The following is a 21,406-nucleotide window of genomic DNA, read 5'->3' as shown; positions in this document are numbered from 1 at the left end:
CACAGTGGCTTTGTGTGTGTGTAGGTCAAAGGTCAGTTAGATGTTACAGAGGGAGAGGAGAGGTTACATGTGAAGTGTGATGAGGAGGAAGACAAGAGAGGTGTTGACATTTAGGCTGCAACTAGTGCACAGTTATGTTTTTAAAAGGGCACATTGTGTCTTTGAGAGTCTATAAGAGATATAGAAAGTGTGTGTGTGTGTGTGTGTGTGTGTGTGGGTGTGGTGTATTTGTATGCAACCATTAGTGTTTCAGCACCGTTGCAGGTGCTGTGTGTTCTCAGGGTTCAAGCGGAGGTGTGTGTGTATGATTTGTTTTTTTATGTGTGCGTGTTGGGGGTGGGGAGGTACACCAGAGTGCCACCTGTTCTCAGTCATGTGGCCCAGCACTGACACTGTGAATCACTGAACAGGCGGCACATGAGGAGCACACACACACAGATGGCCACAGCACTGGTCCAGGCCCTGCTGCGCATATTGGCTGACACACACGCATGGTTTCGTAAGCCACACCGAATGACATATCGACAACATCCCGACCGCAGGACAGTCAGCAAACGTCACGCTGATGAAACGAGCGAATGGAATAGCAAATGAGCTGCTGTTGTCTTGTGCAGGCAGAACGAGGTGTTGATCTTTTAACCCTTGACTAAAGTGCTGATGAATTGCTGACCACTGCTTCAACTCACACTGGAATGTCACAGACATGTTTGACCTAGATTTGACAAAAGGTAGAAATAGAAAAACTCTCCTGTATCATTCCCAATGCACACAGCTGCAGTCCAATTTCAAACCACACATTTGTGAAATGGCTGAATATTGTCATGTAGCTATATATATATATATATATATATATATATTATATACATATAATAGCTATAAAAGGGCACACTTTACTGTTTTGTGTGTGAGTGATGATCAAATAATGCAACAGTATGCCTTTGAAGTTGCTCACCTCTGTTGTTTCAACTATTTGACCTTCAGACTGACCTTTGTTCTTCCATGTTGTGCTTTCAGGAGGTGGGACGTGTCATGGTGGCCTGCTAAAAGAGACGAACCACATTAACCATGGTCACCAGGTAAGGCTCTCTTTTAGCTTACAGTTTACAGTTTCTTCTCTGATTTCATCTGGCTTATTCTGTTTCAGCCTTATGGTCATTTCTGTCATCCACAAACAAACTGAAACTGTGTGCTTTCATAATAATGGTTCAGTTACTTTAAAAATACTTTTTTGAACGTATTTCTTCAATTGTTTTGTCCACCATCTGCACTTAATACCTTGGTACGTTAAGCAGATGAATGTATAGACTGTACAAACGCTCACACACAAGCTCCATTGTACAGTATGTAGATTAGACAGGTAGAGCAACAGGGCTGTCAAAGGGAGTGACTAAGACAGGAGTAGGAGTAAAACGGAGAGATAACATCACACACACACACACACACACACACACATTCATTAGTTAAGAAGGTAGTGGGTTGTGATATCATGGGTGTGAGTGGACCGCTGCTCCTTTGGACAACCTCACAAATCAACTTTTCCTTTGTGCAGTAATGTGTGTTTTGAAAGTCCTCAAAGAAAGTGCTCTTCAAGGCCTATGAGTCACATATCAAACTTTGCACTTCAAAGCCACATTAGAGATAAAAAAAAAAAAGGGGAATTATTTGCTTGCGGTTAGCAACCAGTTCTCAAACAAAACACCAAGTGTGTGGTAGATTTTTTTTAACATTTATTAATCCAGGTTTAGTTTTGCAAGGCTTTCACACTATCCTCCACAATTAGTAGTAGTTACAGTGATAGAAACGGTAGTCTCATGTGGTTCAAATCTTTATTTCATAGATCACCAGCAAAGTTTATCACCAAACTTCCACACAAACCTTCTAGACTTCATCCATATCATCCTTTGTTTCAGAGCGGCTCATTTTCACTCTGCTGAATATTTGTTGTTAGTTTAAACACAACATATGGGTTTTTTTCCATAGTGGGTGGTGTAGCTGCGCTGAGCCATACCATGAACAAAGAACTCCATAACCATGATGCCAACCAAATATGGATCAAACTCAGGGGACTTGTTTACACCTGTTAGCATCGGTTTTGAAGCTCTACAAACTTGGTGATAAACACATTACATTTCCTATAAATTCATCACCATGAAAGCATCCTGTGTCAGCTCACCTCATGTGTAGCATAGACACATGAGTTTAGGCTACAGTGAACCAACCTGGAATGATAGATAAAAACCCTATAAGTGTACACTGAAGTGTTAGCATGTAGCACCAAAGCCAATTACCTACCAACCAGGGACACATGGATGATTTTGGTGTCCGTGCGTTCACCTTTTAAGAGGAAAATTGACTGTTAGACCATCTCCTGAAAACATGATGTATTCCTTTAAGAGTCATCTGAAAAATTTAAGCTCCTCTATTTGGAGTTCACTTTCTCACTATGTTTAACTTTGGGATAGTGAGTATATTAAGCAGCACTGGAGTACTTAGCTTATCATAGAGCTACAGTCGGGATTAGCGGAGTGTTTGAGAAACTAGAGGGAAAGCCGGGCTCCCTATCGGCCCCTCTCTCCTTGAATAAGGGCCCTAATTATCAGCGCTGTAGTGCACCGTTCAGCCGGCTACATGGCTGCTATATGTGGGTGTGCTAAGCCAGTCTGTCTGTCTGACTGCCTGCCTGTGTGGCTCTCTGTCTCCTTGCAGTGTGACTGTGTGTGAGTATGTGCGTGGAGGTGATTATTATCATGTCTGTCGGTCTCTCAGTGTACCCAAAAGGCTGACTCACGCCTATGCTACATGTACACACACACACACACACACACACACACGCACACACACACACTCAGGCCCACACACACAAACACACACACAGTCCCACACACAATCCTACATATCAGAGGCTGAGAAGTACCATCTGTACCAGGGACACAGACTCCTACGACTGCACAGCACACTCACTCTCTCACATACTTTCTTTCTTGTGCTGCTGTGCTGTCTGGACCTCATCAGTATTTCATGCTGTTTATTTTCTAAGCGTGTGTGTGTGTGTGTGTGTGTGCGCGTGTGTGTGCGCGTGTGTGTGCGCGTATGTGTGGCTGGTATGACAGGAATTTTGGGGCTCGTACCCATGGGAGCTGCTAAATATATATATATTTGGAGTGTGAGAACTGAGCCGTCCTTGTCCCCGGTCTCTTTAATTATACACACAAAGTCCCCACGACACACACACACACACACACACACACACACACACACACACACACGTATACACACACTGGCCTGCCTGCCTGCCTGCCTGCCTTCCACACACATGAATACAGGATTGCTAGCCATGCATAAGAGCTATAAGAACTTAAACACACAGTGGTTCACAAATCTTTTTTTCATTTATTGTCCCTTCCTGCCACACACACACACTTGGGACCCCCGGGACAGACTGTAATGCCTTGGCTTCCCTTGTTGTGGGAGAGGAAGGATGGGGAATTGAGCTCAGACATACATTTAATATTCTCAGACCCTTATTATATACAGTAGAGTGCTTCTACGAGAGAAACAGCTTGAAGGAACTGTGTGTGTGTGTGTGTGTGTGGCCATGTGTGTGGTACACTAGAGTCCCACCCATGACCACATCAATCAGCATTCCTCTTCCTGTTCAATTTTGAGGGCTAATGGTCTCTAACCACACTCTTTACAGTACAATCACATACACTCACACACGCACGTTGACACAACTAAAGCCGAGCAAAGTCGCACACTTGGGACACACTATTTACACACCTAATGGAAGGTTGGGTCTAATAATCTCACACACTTAGGGCAATATGAGAATACAAGTTCAGCTGAAAACAAACTAAAAAGAGAAAACAGCTTTACACAGCAGATAAACACAAGCAGGATAACATTTGCATAGGTAGTACTGTCAGTGTATTATAGTGCAGGAGAGACCTGAGCAGAAATAGATTGGACAACATACACAGCAGAGAAGCAGATGATATATAGTCTCCATACAGAATGCACTAGTTTACAACTCTATGATAGGTAATTAAGGACTGCAGCCATTCAGGGTGTAATAGCTTCCAGATGATGTTATAAAAAGTCCTGGGCTTCAGCTGACTTGATATATTACTACATTACTGATTATAACATTAATGGTTTAGGTTTTTCTGACTTTTTTAATTATATCATCTGGAATTTAACTACCATAACAGTTTGTTTCCGACAACTTCCATCCATTTGCAGAGAAAAATTTACTACATATCGACATGCTCAAACATTTCAAGCCGCTTCAACCTTTTGTTCCACAGTCACTCTTTAAAAGTGGCCTCTTCATTTTTGCACCAGACCCTCACTTTTACTCAACTTTGCAGGCACACTAGCAGCTGCAAATGCTTCCAGTTTGGAAAAGAAAATACAGTTGATCTCACTGTAGAGTACTGTATGAACTGCATCAGCTGATTTCCCAACACAGCCTTTAACAAACGAAAACAAAACATCCATATACAAACACACTGTCTCTCAGTGTCATAAAGACCCCCACTGTCCTGCGCCCCTCCTCTTTCTCAAAACAAAACACATTATTGAACATTCATTGTCACTTGACAATAGACTCTAGATCCACGCTGGTGGTACATACCACGCATGCCATGCACTTACTTCATCAGGGGTTTGAATCTCGCGCACACACACATCTCCTGTCACTCGTCACTGAATACTAATAGAAGTAGAAATGCCTTCAGTTGTCTCCAAATATGCTGAGAGCAACCTGTTGTGACAGGAGAGAGAAGAACAGAAATTGAGAGACTGATGGCTTCACTGGGGCAGAGAACGGTATCATAATGTTCTGATTTTTGTTGTTTTTGTTGTTTTTAGAATTGTTATAACCATAAATAAACTGCATGTGTGTGTTTCCTTATGTCATCGTCTCAGCATCATCCATGACACACTCCCATCTTCCCTGCCACGACTAATTTTGCCTCCCGTTGTCTTGCTGAGGCAGTGCTTTCTAAATATAACCTCTACATGTGTGTGCCTGTGTGTGTCTGTGTGTGGAGTGTGTGACACATACTGTTGGTTGTACCAATGTGGCTCTTTGGCGTTATTACAGAGTACAGGATGGTTACTTTGGCGAGGAAAAGCTGGAACAAATGTTTCCGGCCTTCCAGAGACTCATTGGTGTGTTGTTCAGAGCCTTGTTTACCTCACACAGGATGTCAGCCGGCTGCCTCTGAGCGCGTACTGTAGCGTATAATTCAGTGTGCACGGTCATGACATGTGAGATGTTAATGTCACCTACTGGACAGGAACAAGAAATTTATTAGCCTCATAACTGAAGGTTTATTTACAGTCCTAGCCATGTGAACTGTATTGTGACAATAAATAATGCATTAGTTAGATATTATTTAGCCTTCAAAGACTCTACAGCATGCATTTATCTGTGTATAGTACTGTATCTGTGACTGTGTAATACAGACTGTGCATTGTATATTGTATAACACTATACATCCGACAGTTCATATGGTGCGTAAACATATTATGTTCAATCATAGTGGGTTATATATCTCATGCTAAGATGTTGTGTTTATGTAAGTCTTTATTTCAACACATTTACAGAGCAATGCAAGTGTGAGTGTGCCAGCTTTGGTGTGACTGTATGCAGAGTAAATATAGGTACCTCTCTGAAATATTTACTTACAAATGGTTTATAAACTGTAACTACAGGCTTTAACAGTGGCTAATGAATCATTACCTGATGCTTTGTACATCAGTTATGAGAGCAACTTTTGTCAGGCCAGGTAGGTTGTGAAAAATCCCTTTTACTACTGGAAAATGCTCCAGAGGATGTGTGCCTTTTAAACATGTATTGATAAACATCAGCAAAATGTATGTTTCACAAACTCAAGAGTTTGAAAATTCAAATCATATATCTAGAAATGCATGATAAACTTTTTCCAATCAGATTCTGATACCTGAATTTGGACATCTGCTGATACCGATATTACCGGTGCTTTTCTGTGTTTTGAGACTAAAATATCTCCAAACTAAGGACATGTTGAGTCAACCAACTGTTACTAGCTCACTCAGTTCCAGACTGTCACAGGTTATGTGTAGTGGGGTCAGGGTCCAGCACAAGCTCCGCCTGTACAACTAACTCATTGTCACTTAGTAGAACTGGTACTAATGTTACTGATTGATTCGAAATTGATTAGTCCTACAGCATTTTGACTACGGCCTTAGAATTGCATGATTATATAGAGTTTTGATGATTCGTAAAAACATCACACTATGGCATCTTGATCGGTATGTGGATTGGTGGCGTCAGTCCAGTCCAGTCTGATGAAGAAATAAGTTCAGTATCGGCACCTAATTCCTTTTTTTAAAAGCATGTTTAAAAGTGTTGGCTATATAGCCGTTCTAAAGTCATCAAATATATCAGTGACAATGTAAAAAAACAAAAAACAAACAATAGGTTTACATCGAATATGTAGTTTCCGTAAAGGACTGGCTTAAGTAAAATGAGTCACATTGATTAAAAGTCTAAATACAGAGGCATAGCTTGTTGTTCTTGACCTATGAATATGCGAGTTTCTCTAAAGACAGAGAAGTGTTTGCAGTGTATTTGTGTCTCTCAGCCAAATGTGTCTTACAGCGCGTGTGCTTTTATTACTCATACAAAGATGCACTCAACAGTACACCTACTGTACATAAGTCTATTTTTGATTATTTGGCCTGTAGGCTATAGCAGATACCTGGACCTATTTATAGTCCACTAAATCTAATACCGACACTGCGATACTGTATCTGTCTTCCTGTGGGTAATACTCCTCCATCCAAAAATAGACGGTCACAGGGAAACATGCCGCTGTTCAGAGTCTAGCAGTCACGAGTCTACCTAAAAACAACTCCGGGAGATGGAAATAAAACTGAAAAGGTACAAACAGGAGGGGGCCGGAGGAGCAGCTCCGGTACCGGCAGTCGGACTCTGTGCCAGTTTGCGCTGTCAGGGAATTCCGGGGCCGTAGCTGACGTCACGCGTGTGTACGCCTCTGTCTCGCTGTGCGTGTGTTTGAGTGTGCGTGGCTCTGTCCCTTTAAAACAGAGCTCAGCGCAATACGATCCCTGCCCGGCTGCCTCTGAGTGTGAGGCAGAGGAGAAAAGGAGCTCGACGCGGAGAGACACGGACACAGACCGTCGCTGTACGGCGGAGGCAGCCATCAGACGGAATAATCCGCAGAATACAGAGAAGGAGGGACATCAGAGAGGCTCTCCGACCGTCAGACGGCTCAAGTTTCACGGCTGTTTCGAGAGGAAGCGGCGGAGACTAACAGGGATTACAGAGCTACAGCTCCGCTCCGCTCCGCCGGCCGGTCGGGAATTTCTCTGCAGGCTCGGAGCACCAAACTTGCGGATACAAAGACCATACAGCATACCGTGGACCTCGAAGAACCGGATACACGTTTCTATTTGGAAAATTATTTATTTCTGGTGCGTCCAGTGGAAAAATACTTGAATGAACGGTGAGTGCTGTTGTGAACCGGGAGCATTTTTAAAAGTCCAGTCGACTGTGTTTTGGTTGTGAGCAGGCAAGTTAGAGGGCTGTAAAGAAGAAGCCAGTGTTTACACGATCATCTTTAACGTGTGGAGATGTTTCATCTTTTTTATGAACTGTATACAGGTCGATTATGTGTTCTTGTTGATTACAATCGGCTGGGTTGTGATTCAAGATAACACTGAGTGAATTATCGTAATCAATGAAAGCGGAACCCTTGATCGTCTGTAATCGATGAGGTGGGGGAATTTCTCAGCCACAGGGTGACTCTTTAATCCCACGCGCGTGTATCTCAATTCAGCGAAATGTTTTCCTCACGACTGATCATCTCTACCGGGCATGTTTAATCATCCGGCGCACGTGAATCACAGTAATTTCAGTAAATTGGCTCTGGTGTGAATGTGGGGTTCATGGGACTTTTGGGGGGTCACATGCCCCCCAAAATAACCGCTCTAACTTTTAGGGTTTTGTCCCAGTGTAGTCAGAGTGTTCATGTTTCAGTTTAGAGTCCATCCCATAGAAATGTCTGATAATGACACTGAAGTCGTCTTAAACATCTGTCAATGAATGAGTGAAAATAGCGCGATCTTCAGATCTCGGGGTCTAGTTTGGTCATTGTTGTCCTGAAACTCATGATCAGCTCATGGTTAGGAAGGGGAAGGAGAGGTAGAGGACAGGGAGAGAAATTGCCTGTGTAAGGAGATCTCACGCCATTGTGTGTGTGTGTGTGTGTGTGTGTGTGTGTGTGTGTGTGTGTGTGTGTGTGTGTGTGTGTGTGTGTGTGTGTGTGGAGGAGTGGGGGTGGGCAGGATCACTGAGGTCGGCAGCCTTATAAAGTGAATGGATAGCTGCCACCCCCATCACCCCCCAGTCAATCCTTACGCACACAAAGAGCTGGATTGAAAGGAAGTGATTTGCATCACCTCGTTTTTTGGGGGGGAGGGGCGGTGTTTTGGTGCTGCTGCCCTTTACGTCTGGGTTTCAGTGGTTGTTGGTGCTCTGAAGTCTGACCACACAGTATTGTCTGGTCACCGCGGTGAGTTGTCCCGTTTACTGGGAACAGAAGTCCAGAGTGACGAACCGAAGTGACTTTTTGACTTTGAGACATGTTTCTGGTGCCCTTATCTCGGTCCACGCGCTCTATGACGTTAATGAAGCCGACAGCAGTCATCTGGGTTATCTCATGGTTAGTCCCCACATTATAACACGCCCAGCTGGCGCGCATGTCTGTTTGCGAGCCGTGCGTTTTGGATAGTCTGGACCGAAATTACGCACAGCGTTCAGTGATAATAACATTAAAACAGTGGAAGTTAAACGGGGATAAAGTGGACTAATTTGGGGGCGGGGTCGTGTCTTTTCTGATTATAACCAATAGTTGTTGATATTGCTGGTTATTATTGCTTCACCGCCCACAGACGTTAAGCGTTAGTCGCCTTTTTTTCACCAGTCGTCGGACAACAGTTGATGAGGATTTGTGGCTGGACGGGAGGCTTATTTGTCACTTTATTGCCCGCAATAAAAGAGCCCAGATCAGGAGTGTGCTGGCATGGGGTCGCGAAGAAAACAAAAGGAAAAAAAGAAATCCTTTGAAGGGTCACTTCCGATCTACCCGATCGATTGGTATGGAAACCAGCGGCGCGTTTTGTCCCCTCGTTTGAAGTCGGAGGTTGTAAAATGTTAAAGCTCCGATCGCTCCACACACTCTGCTGGCCGGCTGTGTGCTGCCTCAGCGCTCCCCCGCCCCCGCCTGTCCCGTGATCTCAATAGGAGCGTGTGTGTGTGAATGAACAATCGCCGCCCATTTTACTATAAGCGATGACGAACATGGAGGAATATTGAAGTGATACACACACACGCGCGCCAGGGGAGAAAGAGGGAGAGATGACGGTGAAAAGGAAGCTGCTAACTCAACAATAGTGATTGAGTCACACAGTTTGAGAAGAAGAGAAGTGTGTGTCAGGAAAGTTTCCCAATCTCACCCCACCCTGTCCCTATATGTGGTTTTGTTTGGTGTGTTGCAGGGTGTCCTAAGCAGGTTGAGGATTACTTTGATCTAATTAAGAATTTTCCTATATGTGTGCGGATGGCATGGGAAATGGGTCAGTAGGCTGCTTAAAGTGCTTACTCATCTAACACCACTCCGACCGTTGACAGGGATGAAACATGAGCTATGTGTGTGTTCCTTGGCTGTGTGACAGTTCACTAAGATTAGAGGGGCTTCTCCTGCCCCTTAACTACCTTTACTGTCTGCCTGTTATGCAAAAACAAATACAACTCTGTGTGTGTGTGTGTGTGTGTGTGTGTGTGTGTGTGTGTTTGGAGTTTCAAAGGGAAGCGGGTGGAGGAAGTGAATGGATGTCATCACGAAACGTCTGCTTGTGTTGTGCGACACCCTGCCGTTGCAGCCTTTCCAGTAAAGGGTGTCGTTTCTCCTCCAGAGAGCGATGCAAAAATAGAGAGAGGGAATAAAGGAGGTGTGGGACAACATCTGCCCTGTTGACGATTTCTCAAACACTCCCCACACACCCCAACAGGTCAGGCGTGAAAACACAAGTTCTTCTAAGTGTTATGGTTGGAAACGAGTTGAGGAATTTCCCGTAAATTCAAGTCGTCAGAAACGGGGAACATTTAAAGGGGCACTATCATAGCTATTCCAATAGCGCTCTGTTTTAATGATAGGCATTAAGTACAGCGTTATTTATAGTAAAGTACTAACTGAATATATTGCAGTACAGCTGGGCTTTGTACTGATCGGCTGCACTCACAGCAATAATGTACCTGCCAGTTTATGTCCTGCAGTGCATGCTAACACTTGAGCTCACCGAGCTATCCAGACAGCAGGATGAAAGTTAAAGAGTTTGGTCGGGCCAAAAACTCAGTCGACCAAGTGTGGAATTCCACCATGCAGTGTGAGACTGCCTACTGTCAACCCTCGCCTCTCACAGTGGGGGCCAGGCCCCAAAGAACAGGAAGCTAAACTGTAAGCAGTAAATTTGTGTAGGGTCCACTATATGTAAAGGTTTTTTTTCTTTTTTTAGAAATTTTAGGTCGATTGGGGATTTGACAAATGTGAAACACAAGAAAAATGTTTTTTTTTTAAAAAGACACATAAAAATAGAATGGTGCTCAAGCTGTAAAATATAATGTGATTATGTTTTAATGATCACTGGGGGAACATTGAGTCATTGTAGCAGAAACAAGACTAAAATGAGGCTAAATTTCAAAAAGGCCATAAAAGACCACAGAATAGATACAGTAAGAGTTCCACATACATATGCACATAAAAATGCATTATAGGTTTGAAATATAGAGAAACTGTTTGGATTGCAGTAATCACTAACATGTATGGATGAAGTCATGGTCCTCATTATTATATATTTCTCATTAGTGCCTAAGGAGCAGCAGGACCCTTCTATACTGCCAGCCAACCACAAGTCTCAGAAATCCATAACTATAAATATTGTCATACATGCAGCTGTTGTCTCGCTTCAGGTTCTGTTTTGGACCCGAGAGCTGTAAGGAAAAACAGATCATTGTAATTCGGTCCAGCAGTTTAGAAGTGAATTGAGTGAGAGCTTTTACAGGAGTGAACGATTCAGATGCAGCCACAAGCTGAGCTAATAGGCTCAACATGGCAACATTTTGAACAGAGAATCAACAATGATACTAAAGAAAAGCAGAATCTGGAGATTGAATCCATCCTCAGTGAGTAGAGCTGTGTCAGAGACGTCCTTTTGTCTGTTCTGCCAAGTGACAGAAAAAGTGAAAGTTTTTCCTCTTAGTTCAGTTCCTCTCTATTATCTTTGGCTCTTTGCCACTGATGATGATGCCACAGTGGAAGGGATGTGTGCAAGCCTACACACTGTGTGTGTGTGTGTGTGTGTGAGTCATACACAGCTACACACACTGTCACACCTTGGAAATAGTTTTTTTCCCTTCCCTTTTTACCTCCTGTGACTACTTTTCCCCACCTCAACCACGCTGGCAGAAGAAATGATAACTCAGCCAGTCAGGAAGCCCCGGTGCATCATGGGAGATTTATCAAAAATGCCTGAAAGATCAACAGCATCAGTATTTGAGGAATCTGTAAACAGGCCTTGGATATTCTGGACTAAATGAGCACCGCTATAACAAAGACGGTCAGCCTGCGTCACAGTTGTTCAGGTCAAAATGATCGTTGCGTAATTACAAGGACTGTAAAAACAACGCTGCTCCGGCCATCTGTACACATGCTGTCATTAACTCTGATGCATATAGGACTCACACACATGTCCATGTGTTTTTTTTGTCATTCAGACACACACACAGACTGCTGATGAGACATAATGTTGAGTCCAGGGAGGAAGAGGAAGAGGGTGGTGTGTGTGTGAGGTCAGCCTGTCCTGTGTCTCAGTAAACATGTTGATCATAGCTTTATAGCTGTTCCTCTCTGTGGCTATCTCTGCCTCTCTAGCTCAGTTTAATAACTGTTAGTGAGAACGCAACTGTTACCATGGGAAACAGTTGCTTGTCTTGTTTAGTGTATTTCTGTGCGTGTGCGTGTGCGCGTGCGTGCGTGGTAGTCCTGGATGTGGATTCGAAGCATCAGGAGAGACACAGCAGTATGACGGAGGGGGATTTTCAAGGCCGCTCTTCCTCTAAATATAGGCAACGTGACTTTCTGTTTTGTCCTGATCTTCTGGTAGTTTTGTGAAGAAGCAGAATGTTTGGGGGCTTTTGAGGTTGCTCAAGTGTGGAAATCGAGAGTGACAACGATCAAGACATTGTCAGTTGTCAATGAGACACCCACGTCCTCTCAGATTTCCTGTCTGTCGGGATTTACACGCCGTTTTCCTTTCTTTAGAGCCACAAGCCAGGTGTTGAGTCATTCCTTTTATTTCTGTCTCACACACACAGACAGGAACAGGCCCCAAAGTCTGTCGAGAAATTTCTGCTTCTGTGAAAATTAACCAAGGAGCAAGAGTGACTGAGAGGAGGAGTTATTGAGTGCACAGACACTCATTCTGTCATCATATGTTTGTCATTCACTTTTACCAGAAGCTAAAAAGAGGGCAAACAAGGCTTTTCACTGAACACCCAGAATCAGAGCCAAGTAAATGGCTTTTGAAGTCCTTTGACTGTCTTGTTTTTGTTGACGAGGCTTGTGTGAGTCATGAGTTGGACACACGTGCCGTTCACACAAGATGACTGTGTCTGAGGTGTATTTTAGGAGCCATGACTGAAACCTACCAGGTTTTTGACTTGACTCTCACATCTGCAGAGACTCGTATTAGTCACATACGTTCACTTTCATCAACATTTTAACAGTCAAATGGCTTCTGCAGACACACTAAAACACACAGACAGTTCATATCTTTACAACAGGAAGCATCAGCCTTCAAACCCCTCCCCAAGGCTTCTCTCTGACACACACACACACCCCTGAGGGAGGCCTACTTCCTGTGGTTGTGACGACAGCTTCCTCTCCCCTCTGAGCTGTTCCCCTTCTCTTTAACGTCACACACACACGTGCATCTGATCTGTGTGTGCGTGTGTGTGTGTTAGTGTGTGTGAGAGAGGGAGATAAAAAAGAGAAGAACCACAATAACCCAGTTGTGTGTTGTCAATCACAGGCCCAGATGTCAGGGTGGGAGTGCAGGAGACAAAAGGGGCCTCATGTTTTCATGTTTTTCTACCAGCCCCCCTCTTCCTTTTTCTGTTTCTTTTTCCACAAACAGATGAAAATGTAGTTCAACTGTTTCTCGTCACAGTGTCACTGTAGGTCCGGAAATCAACATTTTAATCTCTTAGATGCCTTGCAGCCCAAGCGGTTTTTTTAGGCTTAATAAAAAAATCAATGGAAAAAGAGGTGGTGTCAAGCCAACCAGACAGGCTGACCACCAACAGCCAAAATGAAAACGGTGGTTGAGAGGTGGTTGCTCCCTGCCAGAGGCTTCTCGCTGTTGTTTCAAAACCTACCGAATGTTGAAATAAGGAGCATTGTCAGGCCAGCAGAAGTTAAATGTGAGAATGTCGTACTTTCCTCTCCCTGTGCTGTACAGCGCCTCTCTGACACAGCCTGAATGTAGAGCACATGTAAGGGAGAGCAAATATAAGTCAGAATGAGACAAAGTAAGACTAATAAGGGCTTCTGGCCTGTTATGGCTGGCTGGTGTGCTGCTGCTGCTGCCGCTAATGAGCGTAGCGATGGCCTGGGTGCCACTAGGTGAAGGGTTCGGTCAGCACTTTGTCCCCTCGATGAAGAGTTGTGTAGTTGAGATGGATGGTAGCAGGAGATAATCGTCCATCATGGAGGTTAGATGTTTCTGTGTTTGTGTGCAGGAACAATGTTTGCCTGCCGTGTCCTCAGCTGACCCATACTGGGCTGACTGAAAGTGTGTGTGTGTGTGTGTATGTGTGTGTGTGTGTGTGTGTGTGTGCGTGCGCGTGTGTGGACGTGATGAATTTAGCCCGCATCATCGTCTTGGAACGGCATTCGCTGACGTTTACACACGCACAAACAAATAAACACACGCGTACACGCAGGGTGCCTGGCAACGAGGTGGAGGAGGACGGATGCAGGGGCTGGCTGTTCCTCTGTTCCACACGGTGTGTGTGTGTGTATGAGAGAGAGAAATGCATGGTGTTTCCTTCAGAACACAATCTCTATCTGGGATGATTATGTAATGGCCAAATGGAGTAGAGAGGGTGAGGGAGGACAGAACAACAGAGAGAGAGAGAGAGAGAGAGGGAAGGAGGGCGACAGGACCATGCATGGCCTTTCCGTCATCCTCTGCCAGAACTTTGTTTCGCTCAATTCTCTGTTATCTGCCATTTCTCTCAGCCTTATCTGGTCACTTCTTATCAGCCAGGCTCCACAGTGACTCTACCAGGACAGTAACACTCTCCAGCCACCTACCGTTACCCCCTCAAGCCTTTAGTTTTCAGTGGTCTCACCCTCTCTCACACTACTACCTCTTGCTCTTTCCCCGGGCACTATTGATTAACACTACCATGCTGCAAAAAGTCAAACCTCCAGTTCAACAAATCATTTATCTTGTATCGATTCTTAAATCTTAAAATGTTATTAAAGCAAGTAGTAAAAAGATTTTTCAGGAATGCAGGAAAGAAGTCTTTACACTTGGGCCCATGGATATTTTTTGCAGTGTACGCCCTTACTGCCTCCCCTCGTCTCTCTCCAGTCTATTTTCCTCTCATGGCCTCAGTGTGGTTGTCTGGCTGGGGACCAGAGCAGGCCAGTGGTTGGCAGGGTAGGGTGAGAGTAAATAAATTAAGGCTACTGCAAAGACACGGATGTCATCTGTACATCTTAATTTCAACCGTTTGTTCCCCCCAGCTCATGTTAGTGACTAAGGAAGCTTCCCTGTTCACAGCCACAAGCTTGTATCTTTGGTTTGTGTGTCACGTGGGATTACGTTGGATTTATTTATTTTGCTTGTGTTTCTTTGTTTGATGCCACAGAGGATTCAACAGAGCTCCTTCGTTTTCCTTGTACCTCGTTGGTTGACGACGGTTGGCACAGCTTTGTCTCTTTGCCAAAGCTCCCTGCTTGGCCCCGCCTCCCAGCTGATAGCTGGTGTTGCCGGGACAATGACTAACTTGCATAACTACGACAACGAGGGTGTTGACAGGAACAGCTCTTTGATGTTGGGTGTCTATGGAGGGGGGAATTTACTTTCAAAAGATGTATGGTGGGGGAATTTTTGATGCATCTGTGAAGTGTGTAATCTGTTTGGTAATAATTGGTAAATATATCAGCTGTGTATGCTTTCATTAAGGAGACAAGACAACAACTGAAGTCCTTAAACAACTTTCACTTAACCTAGATTTAGTCTCTGTTCAGAGCTGTATGTAGGAACACTGCTTGTTGTGGTTAGATTGAGGAGTTAAAGTCAAAGAAAAAAATCTCACTTCAGTGCTTGAAGAGTTCAGAGTAGCACTGAAGTTGTATAATTTCTCAGTCAAAATTCAACCTTTTTTCCCTCCAGAGTTATAAACAGTTACCTGAAGGTTTCGCGAATCCAAAACAGTTTGATCAATATGTTCGTAGAATTTGCCCCATCGTTTCTCTTGAACTTGTGGTCAGGTAGTTTGATTCTTCCCTTGGCCATGAAACCCCCTGCAGCGCTCTATCGCATCCTGTTTGTCTACCTAAACACACATACACACACAATCAATGCATGCTGCGCACTTCATAGGAAGCAGAAATGACATCACAAAGTCCGAGAAATTCCCGCAGCTGTCACATCGGTGACGGCACAGGAACACGCCCCCGGTCACCTGACTGTAAGCGGTGTCCCAGGAGGGCGGTGTTTAGGCTGAGTGGTTTGGGGTAAGCCCTCTTTCAGGGCGCTGAGTCATCGGGGGGTTCCCCGATAAATGAAATGCGTAATACACAGACGCACTATCACCGATTTCTCCCTACACGTACAGTACTGAATATTAACTCATAGCTGATGTAACCACATGTCATCATTTTGGTATCGTCTGATAGAACCTGAGCTGGTATGTAACACTGTCTGCCGTCCGTGTGCACTATCTGGTTTCAGAGTACCGAGTTTCTCACACTGTGCTGGTAGAGTGGCTGTGAGCAATGTGATAGCCAGGGCAGCAACTGGTTTAGACGACCGTTTGGTCACAACAGACATAAACACACACCCTCTATAAAAGTGGTAATTACAACCTCGCCACTGTGTCCCTGTCTGCACTCACAGCTGGGTCTCTTACTAGATTTCTCTTTGTATCTCTTTCCTCATTTTTCTCATTTGAAACTCTAACCCTCACCTCCCCTCCCTCCTTTGTCCATAATGCCATGTGTTTTTATTTTTTTATTATGTTCCTCCGGCGCCACTCTTTCACGTGTGATAGTTGACTTAGTCAGGTCGGCTCTTCCTGTTAGAGTGAGATCAGCCTCGTTTGAGTCTGCTCGCCCGCTAAGCTGCACAGTCAGTCTCACCATTGTGTCTGTGTGAGAAGAGAAAGAGCCCCCCCCTCGCCCCATTGTGTCGACCTCCCCGCTGATTTACCCCTTTGCCTCTGAGCCACCTTCAAGTTTCCACACTGCTCTGAAACCAGGCGTCACCTCAGAAGTCAGAAAAGCAGGAGGGGTGAGAGCAGTGACGATTCGCTGCCTAGAAAGTTAGAAAAGAGACACAGCAGGACAAAAAGAAGTTGTCAGTTCATATTGAAAGCAAAGACCACCCTCAGCCCTGAATCATATCACATGCTTTGAAGCTTTAGGTTCATGGCAGTTTTGATCACAACTATGAGTACTGTGTTTAGTGTGGCTTCGTGTTGTTTTCATGACAGCTTGACATGAATGTTTTTGTCTTCTCTGTCTTTCAGGGTTCAGGAGACCCCAGAGAGATGATTGGCAGCCGAAGCTGAGACTTAACACAACTGTGAATCAATAACTTGGTGCTACTCTAAAAGGTACGCTCAGCATGAGCATGTGTCTGCTTCAGTATGTCTCAAAGCATGTTGTGTTCAGTCCTGACAGTTAGCCTATCTTCACATAGCAGCAGAGCCTGGTGGATGATGATCCCTGTGAGGTGCAAGAGGAGAGATGTAGAGGGGTATGTGTGTGTGCGTGCATGCGTGTGTGTGTGACTGTATAGCACCCCTCCTGAAGAGCTAAAAGTGTGCAGCGATTGAAATATCCCCTACTGGGCTTTAAATAGAGAGAGAGATCCAGAGATGGTGGGAGGAGGAAAGGAAGAGAAGAGGAACTGGTGGGAGGAAGGACTGCGTATGACCAGAGCTAATTTTGGAAAACTGGTGGAAGAGTGCTGTGCTGAGCAAGAGGAATGAATCATAAGCTGTGTGTGTGTGCACGTCTACACTCCAACTAATGCATTAAGCATAACTTGTCACATACTTCAAGATGTTAGCATTATGTCCCTTGAACAGTTAAAGCTGCAATTGAGTGAACATCTGGTTTCTTGTACATTACATTACCAATCAAATATACTTGTCTGATGGGGTTTCGAAATCTTTAAATTCTCAAAAAACTCAAATTTCTTAAAGATTTTAAGTGATTTCCTCGGTTACATCTTCAGTACAAGTATGTGTTTGTTAACATTAGTTCTAAACAGCAGTGGTGAATGTATAGGTGCGAATACATCCTTCTCAGGTTTTGTCAGGGATCTCTTTTGTTGTCTCTTTTGAATCGAGGTACTTTGAAACACAGGCTTCTTTGTATCTTGACACCTTCTGTCTTTTGTATTATGTGTGTGTGAGTGAGTGAGTGAGTGTGTGTGTGTGTGTTTGTGTGTGTGTGTGTCCGGTGTTTCAGAGAGCAGGGAGGGGAGGGAGTTATCTCTCAGCTTCTTTCATGCGTTCTCTCCTCAACCGCTTTCCTTTGTGTCATCTCGGTGTATGTGTGTGTGTGTGTGTGGGAAGGTGTGTGGGCGTTTTCATGGCACCGTTCCTGCTCTCCACTCCACTCCACCTCCCTCCATCCCTTCCCTCTTCTCGATCTCCATCTTTTCTCCTTAATCTATCCTTCCATCCTGTTCAGACCGTCTGTCGCTGCTGCCCCCCTCTCCCTCTCCATCACGCCTGCCGTAATGAGATTAAACCTTAGTGTATCCACCGGGCATGCACACACACTTTATACACACACCCTTCAGAGCGCTGCAGCACACACACACACACAATCATCCACTTAAGAGAGCACACTATTCTCTCTCACATGCACTAAATCAGCACAAGCCCAAGACGACCATGCAGCTTGCACACTTGGCATTGCTTCCAACAGCACACACACGCACACACACACAATTGGCATGTGACCAAGGCCTCTCACTCTTAGTCTTTCCCTCTGTCTCTTGTTATCAGGAGGCCCATGGTAAGGATTACAGTAACCCCAGGTCTGTCCTTATAGGTGAGCTCCCCACTGAGCCATCTGGGCCCCAGTAATAATCCTGTTCTACTCCGACTGGCTCACTGACGCCTCCTACAGGCTGACTGGCTCATAGCAGCCTGATACAGACAAAGACATCCATCATGATTTGAGACTTCAAGCAAATTTAAGTTAGGCTTATGTCGCTTCAACGGTAGTTGAATGAGAGTTGGATGTAAATAAGGTTAAAGAAAGGGTTTATCTCAGGTTTCCTCTGCAGTCTCACTAAGCTCTCCCCTGCCCTACATTCTACTCCTCTCTGCTGGCAAGCTCTCCAGTTCACACACATACACACCAGCTAGCCTATATAACAGAGCCCACTGGCATTTATTGACTTTTCAGTGCGTCTCTGTCTCGCCTGTTCTCATAGTGGCTCTCCTGTTTTTCTGTCTTTGCAGCCTATAGGCTTTTGGGTTCTTGGTGCTTCAGCAGTCTGACAGTACAGATATTCTCAGTGTTGGAGTGAGGCCCTCTCTGTGCTGCAGTGGAGGGCTTCACAAACACAGCTAGTTTGGTGAGTAAGAGCTCTCTCATTCACTTAATAACATACATTTTGTTGTAAGTATATGATATCTAGTTCATCAGGCTGTAATCCTAAAAAAAGTCTGCAGTTTGCAGTAGATTATAGAAATATAATGCAATACATGTCGAAATATGTTCATGTTAATCAAGGAATAACATTTCAAATAACTAACGTCTTTTAGATTGCTATATTTAAGTCAGAGGAGAGATGAGATAAGTAAATACATTTCTGAGTCAGAATCCCTCAGCTACAGCCTATAATTTTGATGGGCTAACGAGTAATTGTAGCGCAATAGATTTTTAAGGCCATCTTACGAACCCTGGCATTTGCTCCATAATGACACATGATGCCATTTGACCACAAATCCACCAGATGCCATAGTATTAAAAAGATCATGTAAAGATATTTATTAAAAGTTTCAGGTAATTTACACATTTTTTAGGAGTGAATACAGATTCAATTTTACTGATGGTTTGTCTATATGTTAATTTACATCCACAGGCTGGATGCATCACGCAGTAGAGCAGTTTGGCGGGCGTGGCACACGGGATTCCTTCCCTTTGGACGGACTCAACCGGGGACCATGGGCTCCCGTGGGCGGCCGCGCCTGGCAGCCACCTGCCAGGTCTGTAGCCATGACAACACCTACAGAAACTTTAACAAACCTGTTTGTTAACTTAAGTCCATCAGGTTTAACCTGTAATTAGAGTGGTCGAGCTCCATGGTTTACAGCAGAACTGAAGTGAAAGCTGTAATCTACTTAACAACCTTGGTGTGAAAACGACTAAGAAATGTCATCTGACTGTACTATGTGTGCTGTTCCTCATCAGGTGTTCGCCTGGAATGAACCAACACCAACTTCTTTCCCATCTACCTCCTGGTCCTATGGGCGGACTGAACCATCCCAATAAATTCTTTAGTAATGGGTAAGATGAATTCAATTTTGAAAGCAGAGGGTAATTAATTTACAGAAAATTATGTGATGAAACAACCTTGTGGTATCATTTTTTCCCCGTTTGTTTTCCATTACTTTACGCTTTTGTCTTTTTTTGGCTGTTAAGGCCCATGCGAGGAGGTGAGAAGCTTGAGCTCCAACAGCCAATGTTACCAAGTCTACAGAGGGAGCAGCAGAGACCTCCTCCTCATCATCTTCATCCTCCACCTCCCCACAGAGCATGGGAGCAACTAGGTCAGCTATATGATTCCCACCTCCCTCCTCAAGGACATCCTGGCATGCCCCTGCCCAATGAGCACTCACTTCGTCTCCATAATGGAGGCTATGCAGGCAGCAGTGGACCTCCCCCCAACCCTCATCATCCCCCCAGCAGGCCAAACCAACTGCTGAAGGTGAGTAACCGTGCTTCAAGTGATTTCTTGGCAGATTTAGTGTCAAAAGACGCATTTTCATAGATGAAACAAAGGACTCTGTTCATGGTTTAATTTATGTTTACTGTCTATTTTAGTTTGGGGGTCCTCAGGAGCAACATATTCCCCGGGGTCCACCATTGCTGGGAGATGAGATGTGGGCTCAGGTGCATCAGGTAGGAGCTCTTTAATTGGCTATGATCATATTTCATCATCCATACGGCAGAACGCTCTCTATTCTGGCTGTCATTTCTTCTGCAACCAGACGGATGAAAGATACTCTCCATTCAAAGCCACTGTCACTGAGCTTTGGCTGAATATTTCAGCAAAAGAATGTTTTTGAACTGACACTGCAATAATTGCACTAGTTTTCTTCATCTGCCACAACACTGATCCTTTGGTTTTTCCATTTCACAGCAGAGGGGCTACCCAGGGAAGATGGTGGGGGGCCAGCTGAAGAGACCGGGCCCTCCATTGGGAGAGCACTCTGTTATTCAGCACACTCCTCCACCATCACTGCACCCGTCCTCTCGCCCAGCTGTTGAGGACTGCCCCAGCCCCAGCAAGAGGAAAAAGAGTTCGGATCAGGTAAACAACAAGAACATTTTTTTTTTCTGTTATAGCAAAAGAGCCACAAGTGGCAAATTGTAACCATAGTTCTTGATTTTTGCTGCATTTTTTGTTTGTCATTTTTGTAAGTTGTATATTTGAATCATGTCCCGCTCCCCGTGCAGGTATCCCATCCTGGACTGCAGCGTTTCCCTGGACAGTCTTTGTTATCTCAGCCCCAGCCGTCAGTCCACCACCTCCCTCCAAAACCTGCCTTCTGGAACCCCCTTCACAAGAACAACAGCACTCCTTGGCAGCCCCAGACTTCTGACCGCAAGAACCCTCCATCACAGGAGTTCCAGGTCCGAACAGTAAGAAAAAGTCCTTTCATTAGACATGTGATTATTAAGTGTTTTACTATTGACTGTAATCAACGGGTAAACTGTTATTGGATTGAGCGGTTTTATATCGATTCTATTAGCTGTCTGAACCTGACAGTATTGTTTGCTGTGTTGTA

The 21,406-nt window shown here is 44.5% G+C and overlaps 1 protein-coding gene across 4 annotated transcripts in view; it reads left to right on the top strand.

The window, feature by feature from the left end:
- Nucleotides 1-1,011: 1,011 nt before the first annotated feature.
- Nucleotides 1,012-21,406, top strand: part of kdm6ba (lysine (K)-specific demethylase 6B, a) — a 31,456-nt gene continuing 11,061 nt past the window's right edge. The window contains exons 1-9 of one of the 4 annotated variants that reach the window (XM_084343902.1): nt 1,012-1,076; nt 16,895-16,981; nt 18,851-18,966; nt 19,477-19,600; nt 19,806-19,901; nt 20,037-20,322; nt 20,439-20,516; nt 20,758-20,928; nt 21,075-21,260. In XM_084343902.1, coding sequence (XP_084200028.1) covers nt 19,482-19,600; nt 19,806-19,901; nt 20,037-20,322; nt 20,439-20,516; nt 20,758-20,928; nt 21,075-21,260 — 936 coding nt within the window. In that variant the 5' untranslated portion in view covers nt 1,012-1,076; nt 16,895-16,981; nt 18,851-18,966; nt 19,477-19,481. Of the gene's footprint in view, nt 1,077-7,137; nt 7,518-15,202; nt 15,241-16,894; nt 16,982-18,850; nt 18,967-19,476; nt 19,601-19,805; nt 19,902-20,036; nt 20,323-20,438; nt 20,517-20,757; nt 20,929-21,074; nt 21,261-21,406 lie in introns of those variants that run through there. The other 3 variants (XM_084343904.1, XM_084343901.1, XM_084343903.1) reach the window with 3 other exon arrangements.

The sequence above is a fragment of the Pagrus pagrus genome (genome assembly GCF_965226575.1).
Source record: "Pagrus pagrus genome assembly, chromosome: 22".
NCBI classification, from domain to species: Eukaryota; Metazoa; Chordata; class Actinopteri; order Spariformes; family Sparidae; genus Pagrus; species Pagrus pagrus.
Note: the sequence above shows the minus strand (reverse complement) of the source record. Positions and strands in the feature narration are given on the sequence as shown.